The sequence below is a fragment of the Ptychodera flava genome, chromosome 16 (assembly GCF_041260155.1).
Source record: "Ptychodera flava strain L36383 chromosome 16, AS_Pfla_20210202, whole genome shotgun sequence".
In the NCBI taxonomy this organism is placed as follows: domain Eukaryota; kingdom Metazoa; phylum Hemichordata; class Enteropneusta; family Ptychoderidae; genus Ptychodera; species Ptychodera flava.
In genome coordinates this window covers 981,848-1,004,337 of record NC_091943.1, presented here as the reverse complement: position 1 = coordinate 1,004,337, position 22,490 = coordinate 981,848, and the positions used below count along the sequence as shown (strand labels likewise).

The 22,490-nt window shown below is 36.3% G+C and overlaps 1 protein-coding gene across 1 annotated transcript; it reads right to left on the bottom strand.

Annotated features, from left to right (window-relative positions):
- Positions 1-732: 732 nt before the first annotated feature.
- Positions 733-20,629, bottom strand: LOC139152464 (syntaxin-binding protein 1-like). The gene is made up of 17 exons (XM_070725585.1): positions 20,516-20,629; positions 15,848-15,897; positions 15,532-15,613; positions 12,620-12,696; positions 10,915-10,993; positions 10,296-10,399; positions 8,848-9,081; positions 8,308-8,438; positions 8,049-8,156; positions 7,579-7,708; positions 7,139-7,219; positions 6,422-6,560; positions 5,753-5,862; positions 5,241-5,342; positions 4,686-4,777; positions 3,962-4,122; positions 733-3,687 (listed from the first exon to the last, which is right to left on the bottom strand). The coding sequence occupies exons 1-17, from the start codon at positions 20,541-20,543 to the stop codon at positions 3,623-3,625; spliced, it is 1,773 nt and encodes a 590-aa protein (XP_070581686.1). The 5' UTR covers positions 20,544-20,629; the 3' UTR covers positions 733-3,622.
- Between the last annotated feature and the right edge of the window lie 1,861 nt (positions 20,630-22,490).

The window sequence follows — 22,490 nt, the reverse complement described above, 5'->3', positions numbered from 1 at the left end:
GGTTTGACCCATATCAATTGTTACTAATGTGATCATGGACCTGTTCAAAGGAAACTGGGGTGAACAGCTTAAAAAGGTATGCTGATCACAAGACTGGCTTATCTGTCGTTCCAGACCTCAGACCATGCAAGGACTTTGCTCACTAATTCAGGGGCAGATATTCAGACTTTCAGAAACTTTTACAATGCTGTTTTGCTCTACCAAAAGAGCTGACACAGGGATGGTGGCCATGATCAATTTCAAGTGTTGGTAAATGTTGGGTACTTTATCTGTCTTGTGTCAAAATTTGCACAGTAGTCCCTGATTTTGTTCTTGATTTCGAAAGGGAAAGGTTTAAAGTTTCCTTCCAGAAAGTTTTGAGCAAAAGTTTTGAACCAATGGCACAAAAGGGATACACTAATTATAGCATACAACAAAGTGCAGAGTTCTTGCCTTGTGATTATACCATACAACAAAGTGCAGAGTTCCTGCCTTGTGAGGGCCATGTTTGATCTCCTGGGAATACTGAGCCAGTGTACGATCCTTCAGGGACCAACAAAGAAACACACATTCCCTTTGCTGATTATTCAGTGGCTGGTAAATACATAGGGAAGTAGGGACATCTCCTGCTGTTTCCCCATGTATATTGGGACTTCGGTGTTTTAGTGCGCCAGCTATAAAACTACCTAGCATTTGGACCAGAGAAATTCCACAGGTCTGAACACAGGTACATCACAAGTGAAAACCGCTTGCTTCTGTCACACAAATTTATTCAATAATGGTGAATTCATTATGTAATTTAAGATACATACGCACAATATACACAAATAATACACCATCTCTTATAATGATAGCTGTCATTCTTTCTAATAAGTACAATCAGTGGTATCTTTTATCTACAATTTTAAATTTCTACCCACAGAGTACCACTACAGTTCTTAATCAACAAAACAATGAGAATGTGTAAACACTGCCATACATATTTATAAATAATGATTTATCATAGAGTCAAACTAGATACAAACATGTCTTACTTGTAAAATGTTTATCTTTATGCAAACTTTATCTACAGTCAGAAAGATCATGCAGACCGTTCTCAGCTGACAGAAAAGAGAAAGACAGCGCCCTCTTTGGTGAATTACGGATCTTGTCCAGAGAGCTCTCTACTTCAATATACGAACTATTTATATTTATAAGAAAGCTTGACACTGAAGTTGTGCGCGCTCATACAAATAACAACACTTAGTTGAAAAAAGCAAATACATAACTGGTGATGTGAGTTTGTATAGACTGACAAATGCATTGCTCTTTGGTTCCAGTGTCATATGCAAAAACCAATCTCAAAGATTGTTGTTCCATATGTCATTTTTCAACCATGGCAAAACCATTGTACAACATAGACACGCTCATATAGCCATGGCGTCTGTCTGGAATACAGCACTTCAAAAAATCTCACGACTGGGTATGTCTTTCTCACATTTCTTGATTACTGCACTTATATTTCATTCTACAACATAAATTACATTCTCTGAAATCTGTCCAATATGGAAACAAATCAAAACTTCCTGAAAACACTGCTGTTAATTCATTTAAGAGTTCTACCGTACCCTGACATCAGTCGTCAGCTGATTTCAATCAATTGCTACATTGAGGATATTTTATGAAAATGAGAAAAACACTGCATGAATCTTGCTAAATATTGCACTGAATATGGAATTTCAAATATCTTTCTCTCTGCTAATAATGGCAGTTTGGGTTTTTACTATGTCGGTTATTTTGATTTTTGATTGAGTGTAAGCACTGGATAGGAAGATAAGCGGGTCGTGTGCTAGAGATACAGAGGTGATGCATCATAACACTATGTACCCTGCTGATGGAAAGTTATAATTTAATATTGTTTGAAAAGGAATGAACATTGACCTACTGCCAGATCTACATACATGTATCTGACACAGTATGTCTTTTAAAGATATAACCCTGATTATGAAAACTACCATAGCAACATTCAGGACAGTAAAACTCCATGATTGCAAGTTTTACCATGCTACAGGACTTATTTTTTACTAAAAGGACTGCATGGTGATAAAGGATTGTTGCAAGAGTTTTAAAATACAAGAACTCTGAACACTTCTACTCTAGACAATGCCGAGTGTTTATATGACAGCAATACCAAGCAGAATTTTTATCAGAAATGTCTGCAAGCTTTGATTTTTAAGCTTCAAACACACAGTTGTTTTGAAGGAGAGATGGTTTATACAGATACAGAACAGGGGAACACTGATTTTTTCCTACAGATAAACTCAACATTGGTTTTGTTTCTCATAGAAAAGCACTGTTGTATAGTTACCATTACGAAGATACAGATACCTGTGCATCCTATGAACACACACATGATGTGCATAGAATACACTCCTGATCCATCAGTTAGGCTGTATAACATTGATGGCTGTAATACTTAAACAATTAAAATTACATTTTGATTCACAGATAATCCTATTTACATTACTCTTTATATACTTGTCTGTCCACAAAAAAAGCAAGAAGTAGTTCCACCGTGAAAAACATGAAAACTGCTACCTCAGACATGCTGAATTGAAAGCTCATAGTGTTGCTATCAAAACGTCTGGAACTGCAAACATGAAGGATAATAATATTACAACATTATTGCTGCCCTGACTGGTCCAGTAAACATGTACAGTTTAACCCTTTCACCACCAGGTTTTGGTGCAGACCTTTAGATTTCTGTGGTGATGTTGGACCTCTACATAGAGCAATGGGGGTGAGAAGGTTAGGTCAAGTGTACTGTCAATCACACTGTGTTGTCGGTTGTACTGCATAAGATAGAAACTGGGACGTATCTGAACACAACAAAGGTACAAAAGTATTGGAGTGACATATACCAGTCAATCTGATATCAGTTACAGTATGTAGCCATGTCCGATTTGTATACTTTTTCCAAATCTTCATTCACTAGTTTTTAGAGACTGCTATCAGGAGGGTGGGAGGGCTACACATGAAGACTTCAACTCGTCAACAACACAGAGAAATCACAAAGGGATATTGTTACATTGACAGAATTGTCAGCACACACTGCAAAGCCCCCTACACGGCTGAGACAACCACCCCTGTTTCTCTCTACATGGATCCAACCACAACACAGCACACATTGGAGTGAGACCATACTGGCGGAGGTAGGGGGGAGGAGACAAAAGCAACACTGACCGCAGCAGATTAAAACCACAGTAAAACAATATATTATGACTAAGTCATCTAATTTCCGTAGACATCAAAATTACGAAGATCAGCTTACAGATGTAAAATCTTGTTGGACTACTTTTTACAGGACTACTGGACACTATCCTGTCCAAATTTACAAAATTTCAAATATTCTAAATCTCTCTCTTGAAAATCAGAATGACACCCAATGAAGTATATCTACCCAGATTGGTATCAGCCGTCTTGCAGCTACAAGATCCTATAATTCTTTGAAATACACTGAGAAAATTCGAAGCGGCACTTTTTTAAATTTTGCAAACTGGACAGCAAGAAAGCAGTTTACTTAGACACAACTGGCCAGCATTAACCATCTTTAAGGGACCTTCTCTTTCAGGTGTTGAATTTGAAATCACACGAAGCCTTATGCTCAGCTGTTACTTAAATCTCTAACATCACTCAGGAAGCCTTCTGGTGTCATGATGTGAGTTGACCCTGAAATATAAATGAGAGAGAACATCTCAACTGTGATATATATAATATGCCGTTTGATTATTTGATCAATGATTCATCCATTGATCATGAGTGTGATAAAATGGAATGATGGATACTGTATTAATTCATGTGTTTTTATTTCTGTTTATACTGCTCTACGATATGAACAAACCACTGTACTCCCTGGAAAGGACACATACAAATTTGATTACACATATATGCATATTACTTGGAAGTGACCGGTTCAAACTGGTTCAATCCAGTTTCTACTTACCAATAATGACTTCCCACTTGTTGCTGCCTTTCTGTTCCTTGGTAGCTTCATAAGCACATCTCATCTCAGAGAAGCTGACACCACCCATGATGAAGACAATCAGTCTGGGTCCACTCTTGTGTTCCTGATGACCACGGTTGTGCCACTGTCCATATCTGGCACTGTGTCAATGAAACAAATCATCTCATTTATGGTTATGATTTTAGTATTGAATCTTTGTCAAAGGACATTTTTTGTTTACTTTTCTACTCCCAGAAAGATATGTTGACACAACCAGTATTCCTGTCATCATATTTCCACAGTCGGCATTAATATGTCATCTATTGCAGATAAATTCAATTTTACAAAAGTATAAAGGATTTACCAGTTCCAACCTAGGCTAGGTATTACAGATATTATCAGGACTGCGAAGCTTCAAAATTGTATAATGAGTGTATTCATCCTCTGATAAAACATACGAACATAGTTTTAAAACTGAACAGATCTACTCCCACACACAAATCTCATATACATTCCTACATAAATATGTTCATTTATTAACATATTAAAAGAGCACCTGAAAATGGAAATATAATGATAATTGCTTGGAAATATAATGATAATTGCTCTATAATAACAAAATACACTGTCCTGACATTATGCACAAGATAACAGAAATACTGAATATTGTCAATTGAAATCATAATCAAATGACTATGAATTGTTTGAAAATGAAACTACCAACCTCCTTGCGCCAGATGAGGTGTAGGTTGGTCCTGCAGCTCTGCCAGCCAGGTATGGGAAGAATTTGGGATCCAGCTTTTCAATGATTGCATACTGAAATTGTATTACATTGCAATGTTAGAAAATATGCAAATTTGACTGATTTCCAACTTGAACCATCTGAGGAAAAAAACTAGCAACAGACATGTACCAGTAATAAAATAGAAACATTGGAATTCAAGCCCATATGACTCACAGAAAATCCTCTTTTGCTAAATTACCAGTGCATATGTCAACTAGAATATCTTCAATCAGAAGTCATTATTTTTCAAATACTTAGATTGTAAAGTCAGAGATGCTCTTACTTTAGCCAGGCCTGAGTATTTGCCTTTTGGATTAATTACAGATTATACGGTTTGACTATTCCAAATCCTGCTTTCCTAGTTAAAATCTCATTCTCTCTGGGGTTGGTTGAGCTTGAATGGGACTGAAAAGTTCTGATATTGTGCAAAGATTCATCACATGATAAACATTCAAAATCCTTTTGAAGCTGATATCACAGAACTGGTGAACTTGCCTCCATGATGTCTTTAACAACCGGTGTCCACCTAGACATCTGGTATGTATGTTCTGTAATTCTCTCTTTGCGGTCCATCTGTTTCTGCTTGCGTCTGCTAGTCTGTAAACAAAAATTGTATTATTAGATGACTATTCAGTGTTCATGCAAAAGTTGCAATATTTATTGCATTTTATATGTTTACAGCCATTAATTCTCAAATGTGCTATCTGTGACTGCTATTTTTTGAATTATCATACATTATCTCAACCAGCATTACATGTCATCATCACCTAACTATTAGTATGAATATCATCATCATCATCATCATCATCATCCATCAGCAGCAGAAGCAGCAGCAGCAGCATCAATACCAGTGCAGATTTCTCAAAAGCGGACTAACACAGCATACTATATGGGACAAATATAACATATGCAGATCAGTGCTGTACTATTATCATTAAAAGTACCAATCTTATTTCAAGCAGCTGGTATCCACACACAGTCCCTGTTTCCACACATAGAGTACTTACATCCTGGATAACCTGTACTCCCAGGTGTTGCATGTTAGGGATGATACATCTCTCTTGGTCTGGGATCTGTGCATGCTGGATTAACTTGGCCAGATTCTCTTCAGTAATACCTGTACAAAGTCAAGATAGAACATACATCTTAGCAGATCATACAACCAAGGTAAAATCATATAGCAGGAAATAGCTATGGAAGCTGTCATATTACTCCTCGATTAGAAATCAGTATCGCTGTGTAAATCTAGCATTTCTGTTTGTAGTGTCACTTAACACAATAGCTACATACAGATTAGTAAAGAGCCTTTCTTGTGCCACTGGTGAGTTAGAAAGAAACCAATGCCTGATAAAGAATCAAACAACTGTTCTCAGTAACCCTCATACCAACCACACCACCTCCCCTTTCTCTCTATCTCATCTCCTGGTGAGTTAGAAAGAAACCAATGCCTGATAAAGAATGAAACAACTGTTCTCAGTAACCCTCATACCAACCACACCACCTCCCCTTTCTCTCTATCTCATCTCTTTGTCATGGCAGAGTTTTTGTCAATTTGGCAAAGTTTGAAAGCCATAACAAATGTTTTCTATGTGTTCATATGATCAGACCACGTTTTCACTTAAGTATTAAATTACATTCTGACATTTCCTGCATTCAGGGTTTCTACATCCACTTACCACTCTTTCCTATGATGTAGAGTAAGATGATACGTATCTTGTCATACGCAGTGACATTACTGTCCAGTAAGATGGGTACAATATTTCTCATCTGATCACGGATCTTCTCACCATCAACATCAGTACCCATGGCTAGATCCTGCAAAACATATCAAGGATTTTTCTTGTATAATGAATTTACAAAATGAAGAGGAACGCATGGCTTCAGAGATTTTGTTTTATCAATTTTCTTCTACTGAAAGTGTGACTTTTCACAAGGTGAGCTACATGGTTATGCCTTTTTGGAAACTAGTTTTCTGTACATCAATAGCTAACCCCTGGATATAACACAATGTATGGTTTCTTTAGGACTTGATTCTTGGATAAAATACCATAGTCTTCAAAGATTTTTCAAACAGGTGCCATGTTGTCATTGAACTTGAAGTGGAGGAGTTCACTGGTGTATCTGCTTGCCTTCATGAAAGACATGATTTCTCATGGGAAAAAAATTATTGGATACATGGTCAATTTGTCTAACATACAGATAAAAATATAAACACTGAATACATAGGTATTATGGACAAAATTTAAGACAAGTGTAGTGAATTTATCTATTTCAAGCATATGTATACATAAGTATTATAGTTTACACTACTTTCCTTGTATTGTGTGTGTGTTTTTTTAGTAGATGTTGTGCCAGTTACAATTACAAAGACATGTAACGGTACATTGACTGACCTGTTCTACTTTGCACAGCTTGTCCACATAACCTTGATAATGCTTCATACAGTCCTCTGCTAAATGCAGATGAGTTGCATACTGCCGTACCAATCACAAAAATATGAAAATAAAAGAAGAAAAATCCAACAGTGTTCATACCGGGTGATATATCATTGCCATGAAAATAAAAAATGTTACAATTTAACACCAACGAAAACAGGTAAGAGCAAATCCACAGTAATTATAAATGTGATTCTTATCAGTTACAAAAACCTGGAGAGTCCGGTGAGAATTTATTTTTTCATGTGCTTCTATACTTGGGCATCTAGGGCTGAGAAGTTTCGTAGCAAATACTTGTACACATGAGACAGTTGCTTCTGTGTATAACACTAGAATGATCAGGGTCTATATGGTGGTATTCTCTGTGTATCATGGGAAAGAGAAGAATGCTAGATTACTTTGCTGAGTTCCTTTTGATACTGTGGCATCTTTTTCAACATTTGTGACAAGTCACGGACTGATGTCTTGTCTCCAGTTGAAGTCATTTTCTTGGTTTCTGCGAAGGTCTTCAGCATCCTGGTCACTTGTCTGTGATGGAACAAAAATAGAATTAACTGTTATGAATAAATACTTTCAAAATATCACCAACAGGTATCCATGAATTAATGTCTCCAACATAAGTAATTTGTGTGAAGGTACATGCCTACACAATCACTCATGCAAATGGAGGTACTCTCTAGTACATACATGGTTTGCGTGATGGTGAATTACAAAACTCTCGTATTGAGCTATCTACCATAATGCTGTTTTTATCCTATTTTAAATACACGTACATACCAATACCATTGAAATCACAAAGAAATTGCAAAACGTAGACATCAAGGCAGATATTGCTATAGTACCATAAAACAAAAAGTTGACAACTTACTGTGAGACAACAGCAATGTGTTGATGACGAAGATTGATCCACAGATCATCAGATTCATCTAACAATACTTCCTTCTCTGCCATTTCTCTACCACTGGTTGTTTCATATCTGAAATACATCACAAAGTCACACTATAAATATCAAGAAATTTCTGAATAGACCAACATGAACCAAACGGCACACCTTTGTCAGACACCCCGTGGCAGCACACTAAATAATTAAAATTTCTGAAAGATATTTGAAGAGCTGTGCGACTCACTTGTACACGTCATTCTCTATGGGTAGAAGGTCATAGGCCATGGCTTGGAAAGTCAGTTCATGAAGCAGTGGAGACACTGGGTCAAATCCTCTATCTAGAATCAACAGCTGAGAGCGATGCTTTTCTGGACCCTACAATAATCAAGAAAGGAGACTTGAACGGTAAAATTACAGATGTGTTTAATATACAGAGTCATAGATGTCATAATGCAAAGTTATAATTAAAGTACTTTACTTGAGTAATATTTTATTTAATGCAATCAACAGAAAAATATTGTCAACAATGCTATATGGATTACGAAAATTTTAAAATGTCAGGACAGTTACCCAACATTGCACATCACGACATCTTTGTCAAAGATAGTGAAGATCATGCAAATTACAGAAACTAGAGCTTTAGTTGTGCATTTCTACACCTCTCATCAGCACAGTGCACTCCTTACAAAAGAATGATTGATTTCTACAGGTATACTCCATCTTAGCAAAACACTCACAGAGATTTTTAACTGAAAAAAGTGTGAATTTAGAAGTATTTGCCTACCTCTCCCATAGTGGGTTCATCTGCTTTGTAAGCATCTAGTTTACTCTGCACCATCTGGGCCAGTTCTACAGTCCTCTCAAAGTCGGCACGGTACCTCAGTGACGGGTACTCACCAAGAGTTGCACAGAGCGTTGCGATCTGTTCCGCCAGTTTCTCCATGTGGATGCTGCGTCCAGTCACTCTTGCCGGGTTGTAGAATGTCTTGAAGGATTCCGGTGAGTCCAAGGAGAACACCTGGATTGAGTGATTTCAATGATTTCATGTCTAAAATATGCTTACCACAGTATCTCATTGAATGCAAACATATAAACTGCCCCCTCAATGCAATTCAACACTCACAACTTTTGAATCTAGAGTGACACTGATTCAAGGAATATCATGATCCACTTGATTCTAGGATAGTCACCCCCTGGATATTCACCAACAGAACACATCCTTACCGTATCTCTAACTTAAAAACTATCTACTGTTGATTGACCAATCAGAGTGCTCAATTCAGGGTGTTTTATTTACTCGTAAAGCTTTGGTCACCAAATTCCAGAAACGAATTACAGCGCCGTAGTAAAGTACTGTCCAATCAAAAGTGAACATGTCATATTCTGTAGACATCTGGTACGTTTTTTCCCTAATATTCAAATTTGGTAACAAAGCAGAAACCAGCTGCAACACAAAATCTGCGGTGGTACAAACATAAACTAATGTGCCCTAGGGCATTTATAGGATGTTCCATTATATTGGAAGGCTATTTCACAAATAAAAGTTTTAATTCATATCCTAAACATGTTACATTGACAAAGGGGACGGTTGACGTAAACACATTAAAAACGAAAATATATCAGTTAGGGGCGATAGTTTTTAAGTCGGATAAAACCCTCGTACGAGGGCTCTTCTGGTATATAAAGTCCAACCCTACAATAAAATGTCTCGGCCTGCGGCCTCGACATTTTACCGTTGGGTTGGACTTTATATACCAGAAGAGCCCTCGTACGAGGGCTTTATCCTATACTCTAACCCCAACTTGTGGGTTAGAAATATTTCACTGGTAACTGTTCAGGAGGTAACCTCCTTGATTCCATCCATTCTTATATGTACGGAAGCATTTTTGATTTGTGCAATGGGTCATGAAATGAAATGAAGGAATCATATCTTATGCAAATTTGCATTTACATGTACATAAAATTAATTTTTTTTTCCAAAACTTTTGTCTTCTTCTTTTGACAAATTTCACTTTAACCCTGAATTTCTGCTAACTTACCAGAGCTATCTCTACATATATAGAGGTTTAGGCCTGAAAGGGTTAAATATTTCACTGACATTCATCTCAGTTGTAGATTCGCAATACAGAAATCAGCTGACCCAGACTGGTGACTGGCAATGAAAGGAAATCAATTATATATATAGGTATATTGGCTTACAAGAAAAAGATAACTTAAATAGGCCAACTTTACCTGAGACTCATACGGCAGGAATGCAATGTTGATTTCTTTCATTGTCTTCACTACCTTGGCTACCTGTGATTTACATACTTCATTGAACAGTTCATCTGGACACACTGAAAGACATTCAAAATATGTAATATAAAAACACTGGGCTTCATATTTACATCTTCTACACAAACGTTAATATCTGTACCACACTTCCAGCCAATTGCTCTGGTAGCAAAGCTGATTTAATTTGTCAAAGGGCTACATGCAGGCCGACACAGGATTCCTCCTTGCCATTCATTAACTTCTGAAGACACTGAACAAGAACATCTATATGGCAGCCTTGTTCTTTAAAATGATGTATTTTGGTTTCATTTGGAAACATGACCGCCAGGCATTTGAATTTTACTGTACTCTACCATCTATCCCTGTACTGGTAGTCCAAAAACAGCATAGAAAGTGTGAGCTACATGACAGTATCCTGCTAAAAGAAGTGCAAATGTCGTAATCTTGACAAAACTAATTACTGCCATATTACCATTCAGAGTGAGAGAGGCAAATGCCAGAACTTGCTTCATTTACATATGACCTGCTAACCTTTGACCCTTACTCATGAAACCAGAGTAACCTGACATGCACCTACCTTCAGTGAAAAACACATGTGCAGCTTTGTAGTTGTAACTGTGGTAGTCTTTGAAATCATTTATCAGCAATTTCACTGACTGAAATGTGTAAATAAAATCATTTATTAGCAGTTTTACAGATTGAAATGTGCAAATAAAGTCATTATTAACAGTTTAACTGCCTGAAATGTGCAAATAAAATAATCGATTAACAGTTTCACTTATGGAAATGTACAATTAGAACAAAAGGATTCAAAGTATTATAGAGTGGCACTTGTGGTAGAATGTGCCTCAGGGATGGATATTTGGACTCTCAAATTTTTACAATGCTTTTCTGATCTACCACTAGTGGGGTCTCAATTTAAAGTTCTTGGAGAAAGAAACATTTTCACTATCTTGCTTTTTCGAAAAAATCAAAAATGTTATTTTTTCTCATAGAGTGAAGACAGGGGTGGCAGCCATTTTGAATTGCAAATATCAGTAAATGTCAGGTAATTTATTTCTCTAGTGTCAAAATCTGCACGGTGACCCCTAATTTTTATTCTTTGCTAAGAATGTGGTTGAAAGTTTAAGCATGAGCAAAAGTTTAAGTCTTCCAAATTTGAGGCACATACAATCTTTATTGGACAGGTGTTCAACAGCCAATATGTGAGTACCATAATGTCCCATTTGTTACTGTTGAAAACTTAATCCTAGTCTAGAAAAGAATTCCTTTCTTTGTAAACAATTCCAATTGCCTACTGCCTGAAATGCCTTGCCTTTGCAAGGCTAAAATTTTGTCTTTAAATATATTTCCATGAGAAGAAAATCTAAATGTACCTGTGATGGAAATATTATTATCAGATGTCACAAGCTTCAATACATTTACGGAGACGAAAATATACTTTTCTAGAATATCAATAATGGGAATATTATCACATGTTACAGCTGCTTGTCCCTAAATACCATAAACTGATTCACTCGTGGAAATTCATAATTTCCTCTTGTTGCCTAAAAGTAACACACTTGTCATAAAAAATCACTCACTAACCTTTTGCACAATAAAAACTAATACTTTTTTCAACATAACGCAGATAAATGTTGGAGCTGACAATGAGGAAGATTTTAACACTTTCAAGTATATATGAACAACTGATCCATCACCACTTTGAAATTGATATTTCTGATTACATCTAATTTTTGATACTGATAGTATGGGAAATCAAATTTATGGTTTCACTGCAGTTTGAGAGATCTAAGTACCATAAAACCCTATTAATTCGGCCGATCTATTAATTCAACCACCCTAGTTTTTTCTCAAAACTTAATTTTGTTTTACCCTTATCAGTTCGACCACTGATGGAAATTGGGACTTCTCAATCTCTAATAATTCAACCAACCAATTACTACAAGCTGTTTTGAACTTTTTATTTTCGATGAAATGCACAGAACAATAAAATGTACAGCACAGAATGTGTTTCAATCATCGAAGATGGTAAGAGTATCACTTATGAACTGTCAAAAAAAGTTGAAATCCCTAATAATCCGACCACTAAACTTATTTTGGCTTTGTTAATTTTCTAATAATTCAACACAACAATTTGAAATCATAATTATTTTTTCAGGTTGAACTAATAGGGTTTTTATGGTATTCACCTAGTCTTACACACCAACAGTGACTTTTAATCATGAGGCTGAATCTCACAGCAAGAACTGTATTCAGATCTAGGACAATTCAATACTAACCTTTTCAACTGGAGTCAGCAAATACACAGCTTCCATGGAGGGTAATGGTTCCCTACGCTTGGTTATGTCCTCAACAACTGCGGGTGAACAACAAGGTATGTACTTCAGTAATACAGAATATCAGACTCAGACTAAGTAGAAAAGTATGTACTTCAGTATATACAGAATGTTGGCCTCAAATTGAGTAGAAAAATATCTTTTTTAATGTTTTCAAATTATTTGGTATCTTGGTTGTCTGCCATGAAATATGGATTTAGTTGTGCTATGTTCCATTGCTTGAAAAATCCAAACATGTGACAGTATCCCCCAGTCGATAAGGACTTGGAAACTAGGTTACAGATATCAATAGCAGTGATAAAAAAACAATTGTCATGTGGACAAAAGCTTATAATGCAAAGTTGGATGAAAGTTTTCTACTTGGTATCAAATACGTATTGTAACATTTACAACAAATATGGTGTGTGCAAGATGAGATACATTAATTTTTACATCTGATTCTAAATATTACATAAAAGTCATCGTTGATGACACAGTCCCCGCTTGTCCATTTTGTTATAATCTTTGGTGTCTAGTCAGCTGTGGTCTAGGTAGCTGTGGAATGACATTGATGCAACGGGTGTATCAGGCCTGTAACTTGCATAATAAAGTAATCTGAGGAACGTCAATAAATGACTCATCTCTGCCTGTAATGACCACTGAAGGAACTTTTGATTACATCACACATAACGATGCCCTCACTGCCTCTAGTGTCATGACGGCACATACTATACACATGGTTTGGTGGAATTTTCGAAATGGTATGGGATCGAGTATGTTGTTGTAATCAGCCATTTCGGATCATATAATGAAACAAATTAATGTGCACAAGAATGCAGCCATAATAATTAATATTTTATCTTCGTATCACGTTTGAACAAATCAGTCAATCAAGGGACAGTGACCTATGTTTATGTTTCAAAGACATAAAAAAATCACACCAAAATTGAAATCAAATGGCTGTCTATTGACCATATGGATCATAGTACAAAATTAGTAGACATGCATATGTATGCCATAGTACTTTATCTTTGTACCAAGTCTCAACAACATTGGTTAAGGAATATTTGCATATGATTAAGCCTCAAAGACATGAAAAAATCCAAATTGACCATCTGGCAGCGATATCGGAAAAAAATACCGCAATTATACGGTGTCGCTCAAATTTGATCAGAATTGGTATATACCAGTATGGGTTACCAATGATCAACAATAAATGTTGTTTCTATCTGTTCAGTGGAGGAAAATTCTACGTTGATGTTATGGCAATGATTTCTGCACAGTACAACCAGAAAAACAACAAGAAATATTTAAACCAGAAAAACAAGAATGACAAAAGTAATTAAGGTCTAACTTTAGGTACTGGAGGTCAACTTTAGCAACATGCATAGCAGAAACAAGCCCTCTTAGTTTAGTATAAACGGTCTTACCCCATCTATTGTCTATGGTTGCAGCTGGTCTGTTAATATGTAACAGTTCATAAACAATGACAGGAAATGAGTCAAGATCAGTGGAGTTTGCCTGTTTCTCACTGGCATGCCTCCTGCACATTTGCAGGATTTCACTTTTTCTTACCTCATTTGCACATTTTTGACACTGATGTGTTCATTTGAACAAATTCACATCTCAACCCCTGCATCTACCTGTACACCAAATACTGAGATGGTAGCTTTGGCGGTATGGGAGCCTTTGTGTGTGACGGACATACATCCGCACATACCCACAAATATACAAACATACAGACATGCAAATCAGATGCAAATGAACTGATTCAGCTTATACGATAACCTCACATTGGTACACCAAATGTGAGCTAAAAATGACAATCTGGCAGCCATATTGGAACATGTCACGAAGTAAATTGACATGTATATGTATGCCATAGTGCTTGATCTTTTGTGCCAAGTTTGGACAAAATGGGTGTAATGACCTTTGAATTACGCAGTTCTGCAGCATATTGGATCCAATCGCAAGGTTAATTGATACATGCATATGTATGCCATAGTGCTTTGCCTTTGTGCCAAGTTTGAACAAAATCGGTTCAAGGATGTTTGAGTTATGGTTCAAAGACATGAAAAAAATCGCAACAAAATGGCCGCCTCACGCCCATATTGGATCATATTGCAATATATTTCAACTTGCATACGTAGGCCATAGTGCCTTTGTGCCAAGTTTGAACAGAATCGGTTCAAGGATGTTTGAGTTAATGGTTCAAAGACACGAAAAATCGCAAACAAAATGGCCGCCTCGCGGCCATATTGGATTGTATCGCAAAATAATTTGACATGCATATGTAGGCCATAGTGTTATGCCTTTGTGCCAAGTTTGAACAGAATCTGTTCAAGGATGTCTGAGTTATGGTCCAAAGACATGAAAAATCGCAACAAAATGGCCGCCTCGCGGCCATATTGGATTGATCGCAAAATAATTTGACATGGATATGAAAGCCATAGTGTTATGCCTTTGTGCCAAGTTTGAACACAATCGGCTCAAGGATGTCTGAGTTATGGTCTAAAGGCATGAAAAATTGCAACAAAATGGCCGCCTCGCGCCATATTGGATCGTATCACATGATAAATCAATGTGCATCTGTAGGTCATAGTGCTATGCCTTTGTGCCAAGTTTGAACAAAATTGGTTCAGCAGTGTCTGAGAAACTGTTGATGACGGACGGACGGACGGACGGACGGACGGACAGACGGACGGACGCACAGACGGGACCCAATCTATAAGTCCCCGCCGGACTTCGTCTGCGGGGACTAAAAATAGAGAACTTGGCATTTGAAGAATCAAGACAACATAATCAAAAGCTTTCAGTATTGATGGTCAGCTAACTTGAAGTGGTGACAACTAAAATTTTCATAATGTATTCCTTACTTGTTATTCCTTCTGCCATAATTTCATGCATCTTACAGCATGCTGACACCATACGCATACTCAGCTGGTCCACCACCAGTACCTAAATGAAGGATAAGTCAAAATACAAAGACTTCATCATTTTAAAAATATACCTTTTGATTTGTGCGCAGTAATTTTTCGATTTACTATATGTTAGGGTTCATAACATACATAACATAGGTAATGAAAAGTAGGGTTCTAATTATCATGTATTAAAAATTATTAGAACAATTTTTTAAAAAGACATTGTAACCTGTGTACTAGGGATAAAGTAAAGGGAATATAGTTGTTTTACCTTCCACTGTCCAGGTTTCCTGACTCCTTTGATGACATCTTGCATAATCCCTGAAGAAGACAGTGATATGATAGTTGCTAAGTAACATACACTGACACTCATCTACCAGTACTAAGGACACCCTTACAAACAGAAAAAGAATCTCCTAGGCAGTTGGTCCTCAATATAAAACAGGTACAAGCTTATTTGATTTGAAAACTATGTCCTTCATAAATCACAGAGGGTCTGTGCCCCACAGGAATGTCATGAGTGGAGATGTATCCATAAGGAATGGTTTCACTGTATATACATTCAAACACTATTGATGTGAATGGCATCCAAAGAGTACATTTGGTGCAAGCTTTGGCAACTTACACAATTTACACTTTGGGCAAATGTTATTCAATACTTGACATGTACATATCAAATCATATTTTCATCACCGCCAAAACTGAGTTACGGTACAGTACCAGATATTGGTGCTGTTGCCATATTGGGTTCTAGGTTTTCACATAGGATTTAATCTGGATGATTCTTTGTTATGAGAGTAATCCATTAGATTTCATCAGCAGAATGCGTTAAGTTACATTTACCATGTTCCAATGATGTGAAAGGTATTTTGAATAATTTGATCCTACGAATTGCTTTGCAGAGAGTAATACAAATTGCACAGTGTAATACAAATCGATGTCTAAGTCAAACAAGACCAAGGGACCATCGTCAAAACTACAATCATTATGTTTTCTCATCTTACACTTCTAGATTGGAATTCATGATTTGCACCTTAGTGCTTTTTCATTGTACGACTACATGTCTATAATATATAAAGGTCAATAAGCACATTGACCAGAGTTTACATTCACTTAAAAGGTCACATGGGAACACTGATGGGGTTCACATTACTGAAGCTCATCACGCTGCTATGTCGGTTCAATGACACTGATGAATGAACTGTTCAACACTCAATTCTTGATACACTTCAAGCTATCTTAATAAGCACTATGGCTCCCTTAGCAGTGTTTTCCATGTATTTTGATGAGCAAATGGGTCATTACAGGTCAACAAGAATGTTTTTACAGGCTTTTTCAGCTACTCCTTGCCATATGAATACAGCAATAGGGGTTAATGTATGCGTTGCTCTATAGTCAGCCATCAGTAGACGTGTATCACTGTATGAAAGACAAATAGATGTCTGCATGTTATATACAATATTGTGTATTACGCAGTGACCAGGAGTCTCTTAGAATAGATGTATCTGTACAATAAATGTGTGTCTGTACAACCATCTGCTGACAATCAAACACTCTTTAAGCGCAGGTGGTACATGTAGTTCTCCATTATTTGCAAAGTAAAACTTGTAATTTGTCTGTGTATGATTAATATTTGTTCTCGAGAGCTACTAAGGATGAGCATTTAAGTAATAAGTTATCTTATTGACATTTACGAGATTGTTAGCTGGCCTGATTCTTTTCCTAAATCTTAAAGTTCCATTTGGTTTCCCTACTTCATTTCCTTGATCACTGATAACATAACAACTTTGACCACCAAACTATATAAAGTTAATGTTCCCATGTATTTAAAGTGCAGCTGCTTGAACAACAGTGACTCACTGATGGACCCTGTACATGCAAGTATATACCAATCCATTCATTATAAGTATCTCATATCAACTCTTGAACTAATCTTCAGTATTTGCAGATGATTTTGTAATAAACTATCATTCTAAGCTTTACCAGCTAAGCTTACGTATATTATGTGCATTATTCCATTCCAATAATAATATTGACATTTTATTTTTTCACACTACAATTTCCATATGTATTTTCTGTTCTCCACCATCTGTTTGAACTGATAAGATTGGTGAGCACATCTCAAATTTGTGTCAGCTACACTGAATGATGAAACATGAACAAAACATTTACAAAATACAACCAAACTATACATTATATTAATATACTGAAAAGATTACACATATTAAATACAACATACAGTATCACCAGCACAACAGAAACTGATGCAGAGTTTTGATAATCTATTGGAAATATTTATTTTATTATAATATATTTTTGGATTTTTCTATTTGATTACACAAATTTGGGAGGATAGACCACACCTTGAAAGAATGTGGAAATTCTGGTCAGGTGGAGATAATGAGTAATTCAATTACACTAGAGAAATCAATACACTGGACGTACCTAATAAAATAATGAATCCATTCCGAGAATTCTGATTCAAATGGTGCCCTTCAGATTCATAGGAAATGTTTACACAATTTCACAGACATGCAATCATGGAGTTATTTCACTCTTTATGGAAAGCAACTACACATTCAGTACGTACACATTTGATAGAAAAATGAAATGTTCCACTCATTTTCCTGGTTTAGTATTTGTCATCATGATACATAACTCATGCAATGTTTGGTTCAAAAGACTTCATATTCATTCAAATTTGAGTAATCTGCTTACAAATTGTCATGCTGGCTCTAATGTGAGGTAGGGAACATTGTCTGAAACAAAGCTGTGGGATCAGATATTTCTTGCTTGCATACTTTGAAACATAAAATTTAACAAAGTTACATCAAATACTCATGATCAGCTCTATCAAATATGTGTATGGTCATTGGCACTTTGTGGATCAGTTTAAAATGAAGCAAAATTTTTGAAACTTAGACTGGATCAGGCCTCTGATGAAATCAACAGATCCAAACAGGTAGCAATTGATCTAGTTTGGAACAACAAAGGCTGGTCATTGATTCTACAAATGAGGGCACATTGTAACCTATTTTAGTGAAGATATTTGCTATTAGTATAAGATCAATGCGTGTAAATATGTCAAGCATATTTAGGATTTCAAATAACATGTGATACTGGTGTGGGTTTCTGGAATGGTGGCAAAGTATTGAGAACTTATTCAAATGTTCACAAATTGAAATTATCTATTCACCCTTACAGTATATGGCCACACATACTGGAAGTCCAAATCATTTTATTTTTATGCTTAGGAAACGATTGAAACAGGAATGAAGGATCACTACATGGTTACATTCAGTCAGACAAAAATACATTACCAGTTGGGTGCATCATATAAACATTACAAGCTGGACATCTAAACGATTTGTTGACATTCTCTAATCTAAAAAATTGACCACACCCAACATTAATATACTGTATGGCATATAGCTGTCTAACATCACGCGATGTGTGTAATCTTTGTTATGAATCACTAAAATTAAGTGCACTGTCTGAATTTCTTTTTCGCCAAATATTTAGTCAGAGAGGCGATTATCCTGTAATACACTTATCTCTCTCGTTTATGGTGACAAGACCATACCACTGTGATCCCAACACTCAACTGAACTTACTTTACTCTTTGATCTGATAAATAACATGAATGGAGGCAATGGAAAGGATGGTGACTTTATAATTGTTATAACAATATGACAGAGGAATCTAAAAGAACTCGGAAAAGCAGTGCCATTATGAATTGTCTCTTTTATAAACATGCCATTATGGATTGATACACAGTAACACAATGGTGTGCATCAACTGGGTAAACAATTCATGCTCAATGCAACTGCTATATTGTAAACATTCATGATACTTCCAACAGTAGCCAAGGTAAACAGTAGTTTGGCAAAAACAGTCAAAACTACTCAGTTATTTTCTCTGACACGATTACATGTACTGTATATTATATTGTGAAAAAGTGAAAAGAAAATTCATCAGGTAACTAGTGAACTTGCATTTCCCATGCATTCGGTTGTTTTTTTTTTAAAAAACATGAACACTTTAACCATGCTGATATGCAATCAACAAACATATGACTACACAGTTAAAACACATGAACAGCAAATAGAATATATCAATCACTGTCATAATAATCCCAATAATTATCAGACCGCATATGGAGATACACATACTCGCGATGACATATTTCATGGTTTGCCCTGAGTAAGGGTCAGTTGACAGTCGGGATGTGAGAGTTGTGTTATGAACACAACAACGCAAAATTACGCGCTGTCTTATTTTTGAGACCTGGTACTCAGGTATGCGATAAAACTTTCCGAAACAAGCAATTACATCACCATCCAGGTCCATCAACATATACATGTACACATATCTTCTATACGTGATGTGAATGACCTTTAATCCTGCGTAATTACAGCAATATAAGCTGACAAAATTATTGACAGCGAGTGTCTACTAAAAAGCTTTCTAACGTAACATAGATTGAATTGGAGGCCAAATCAAGGTATGTTGCTCACATCATCAGTATCCGAGCACATACTGCAGGAAATCTGTCCCTCCCATGTTTACATTTTATTACGTGTTACACATACGCGGGAGTTTCTGCTTTGCAATTCTTCGGTGCATTTCATTTTGAAAGATTTCTACTGCCATGTGAAGTATGTCCCGGAAAAGTTGTGGACACGTCAATTTTCACAATTATTTTCTCAAAATTGGACATGAATGAAATTACGAGGCCTAAGTAATAGGTGTGTACAAGCAAATATTATAAATCATTTCGACTAACAATGTAAAGACATTATTCACGTTTGATGTAAACTCCAAAATTAAACATTATCAAGTCACTTTTACTTTATCGGGTTTTATGTTCATATCAAATATAAAATGTTGCGCATCCTACCCAACGCGCACGGACACGTAAATATTACCAATCACTTACTTTTGCCGACCACATCCTTCAGCGCCATCTTGGATTTGATGTAATTCACAGTGCATTGTGGGAGGACCGTACCATTTGGATTCCTGTGGAAATCCAAGAGCAGCCCAGAAGTGCGAGACCAATAATGATAGGCGAAATAACAGTGAAAAGAGATGATTTTCTATAAAACCATTGAGAACTGAGTAATATGGCTGTTGTTCCTCTTGTTGTTTATGTTTATGTTATTTTTTTTTGCAAACAAGAATGTAAAAGAAAGTCATGATAATTGGTAAATTGGGTTCCGATGCTAATAGAGATGTAGTGCCATTGGGCTGGACAGTGCAGTGCACACATCTGTGTGCATGGAAGCACTCACTACATGGCCTATAAAACACCAGGCTCTTCGGTTGCACTTAGCACTGCATAGAGTACTTTTATCACAGGGAAGCCAGGATAAATAAACAGACAAACAAATATGCAACCAACCAATCAAACAAAACAAAAAGTAATAAATAAACATATAACCAACAAATCCAAAATAAATAAATACATAGATAAATAAATAAAAATATAAGAGAAAATGATAAATTGAATAAGAATTAAAATAATTGATTGAACAGCACATGCAACATATTCAAGATGCTATATCAACTTACTTCACATTTTGAATAACTTGCATGTGTTGTTCAGTAAATTATTTCAAGTCTTATTCAATTTATCATTTCCTTTTATATTAACCTATTTATTTGGGTTTTTCGTCAGTTATTTATTTGTTATTTATTACTTGTTTGGGTTGATTGTTTATTCATTTGTTTTTGTTTGAGTGGTGTTTTTGTTTTGGTTTGTTTTTGATTGTTTGTTTATTTATCCTGGCTCTTCCCTGTGCTTTTATGGCTATATGGAAGTCAATTCACAAGAACTTGCAATCTTAAACCTAAAATACCATCAAGGAGCATTATAGTTGTTCACACAACATTCATACTCTTTATAATGCTGGCAAATCTAAAGTTTGAAGATTGTCATTGCTTCACAAAATTTCTTACACTGTGGATGTAAAAGCACACTCGTTAACCTTTTTAAAGCAGACAGCTTGCTGTTTTGGACCCAATAAAGAACAGCAAGACAAACGCATTCATACTGCAAACATCAAGAGACCCCTGTGAGGTTTCATAAAGGTGTAATTTTTTTTTGCAAAGATAGAGCTTTGACAAACTTTGGAATGGCGAGAAAAGTAATTTAACAATCATCAACACTGAAGACAAGTTCATTACCTACAGCTACAGAGGGGTGATTTTACATTCAGCAATATGGACTTTCGATGTGAATTTTCAGTTTATCTTGGTATGTCTACGTTATGGTACTGTATGTTCATATCTGTAAACAACTCCGGTAAAACATCACGGAGAAAGCTTGTCAATGTCCTCTGAATGTTGAATCCCTGAAGGTGTGTCAATTGTTACGGTAGTGGAGGTTGAGCAAGTGTCGTTATGGCAAAAGAGTGGACACACTTGCAAAAGATATTCCAAAATGATGGACAGAACAAGTGTAAAGAAGTTTTCATTAGCAGAGCAATGCTCTGTGAAGCACTTGTGAATTTTCATGGAGCAAGTTTGACAAACTTTGAACATGAGAAATGAGTAACTCTTCGCCATCCTTTATAGTCATTATCTGACATGTCCTTCACTGAATTGGATATCTAGTTTCTATCACAATGGGAATGTTGGAAATGAAGGACATTGCTGATATCATTTGTTTACCCTTATCACCACCTGACTGTGGTGCACTCCCATTATTTTCAATAGGATGGATAGACCCATATACCAGGATAGGGGGGAAATAGGATGGATAGACCCATATACCAGGATAGGGGGGGAAATAGGATGGATAGACCCATATACCAGGATAGGGGGAGGGACACTGCAGTTGGCAGCATTATGAATCCACCATAGTGGTTCACTCATGGTTGGACAGGAGGATCCCACTTGAGGGCGCTTTT

Excerpts from the sequence above, each read along its gene's own strand:
- LOC139152464 (XM_070725585.1), bottom strand. The coding sequence starts at position 20,543 with ATGGCGCTGAAGGATGTGGTCGGCAAAA. Across the intron at positions 15,614-15,847 it reads GGAAACCTGGACAGTGGAAG|GTACTGGTGGTGGACCAGCT; the intron begins GTAAAACAACTA and ends TCCTTCATTTAG. Across the intron at positions 4,778-5,240 it reads TTGTTAAAGACATCATGGAG|TATGCAATCATTGAAAAGCT; the intron begins GCAAGTTCACCA and ends ATACAATTTCAG.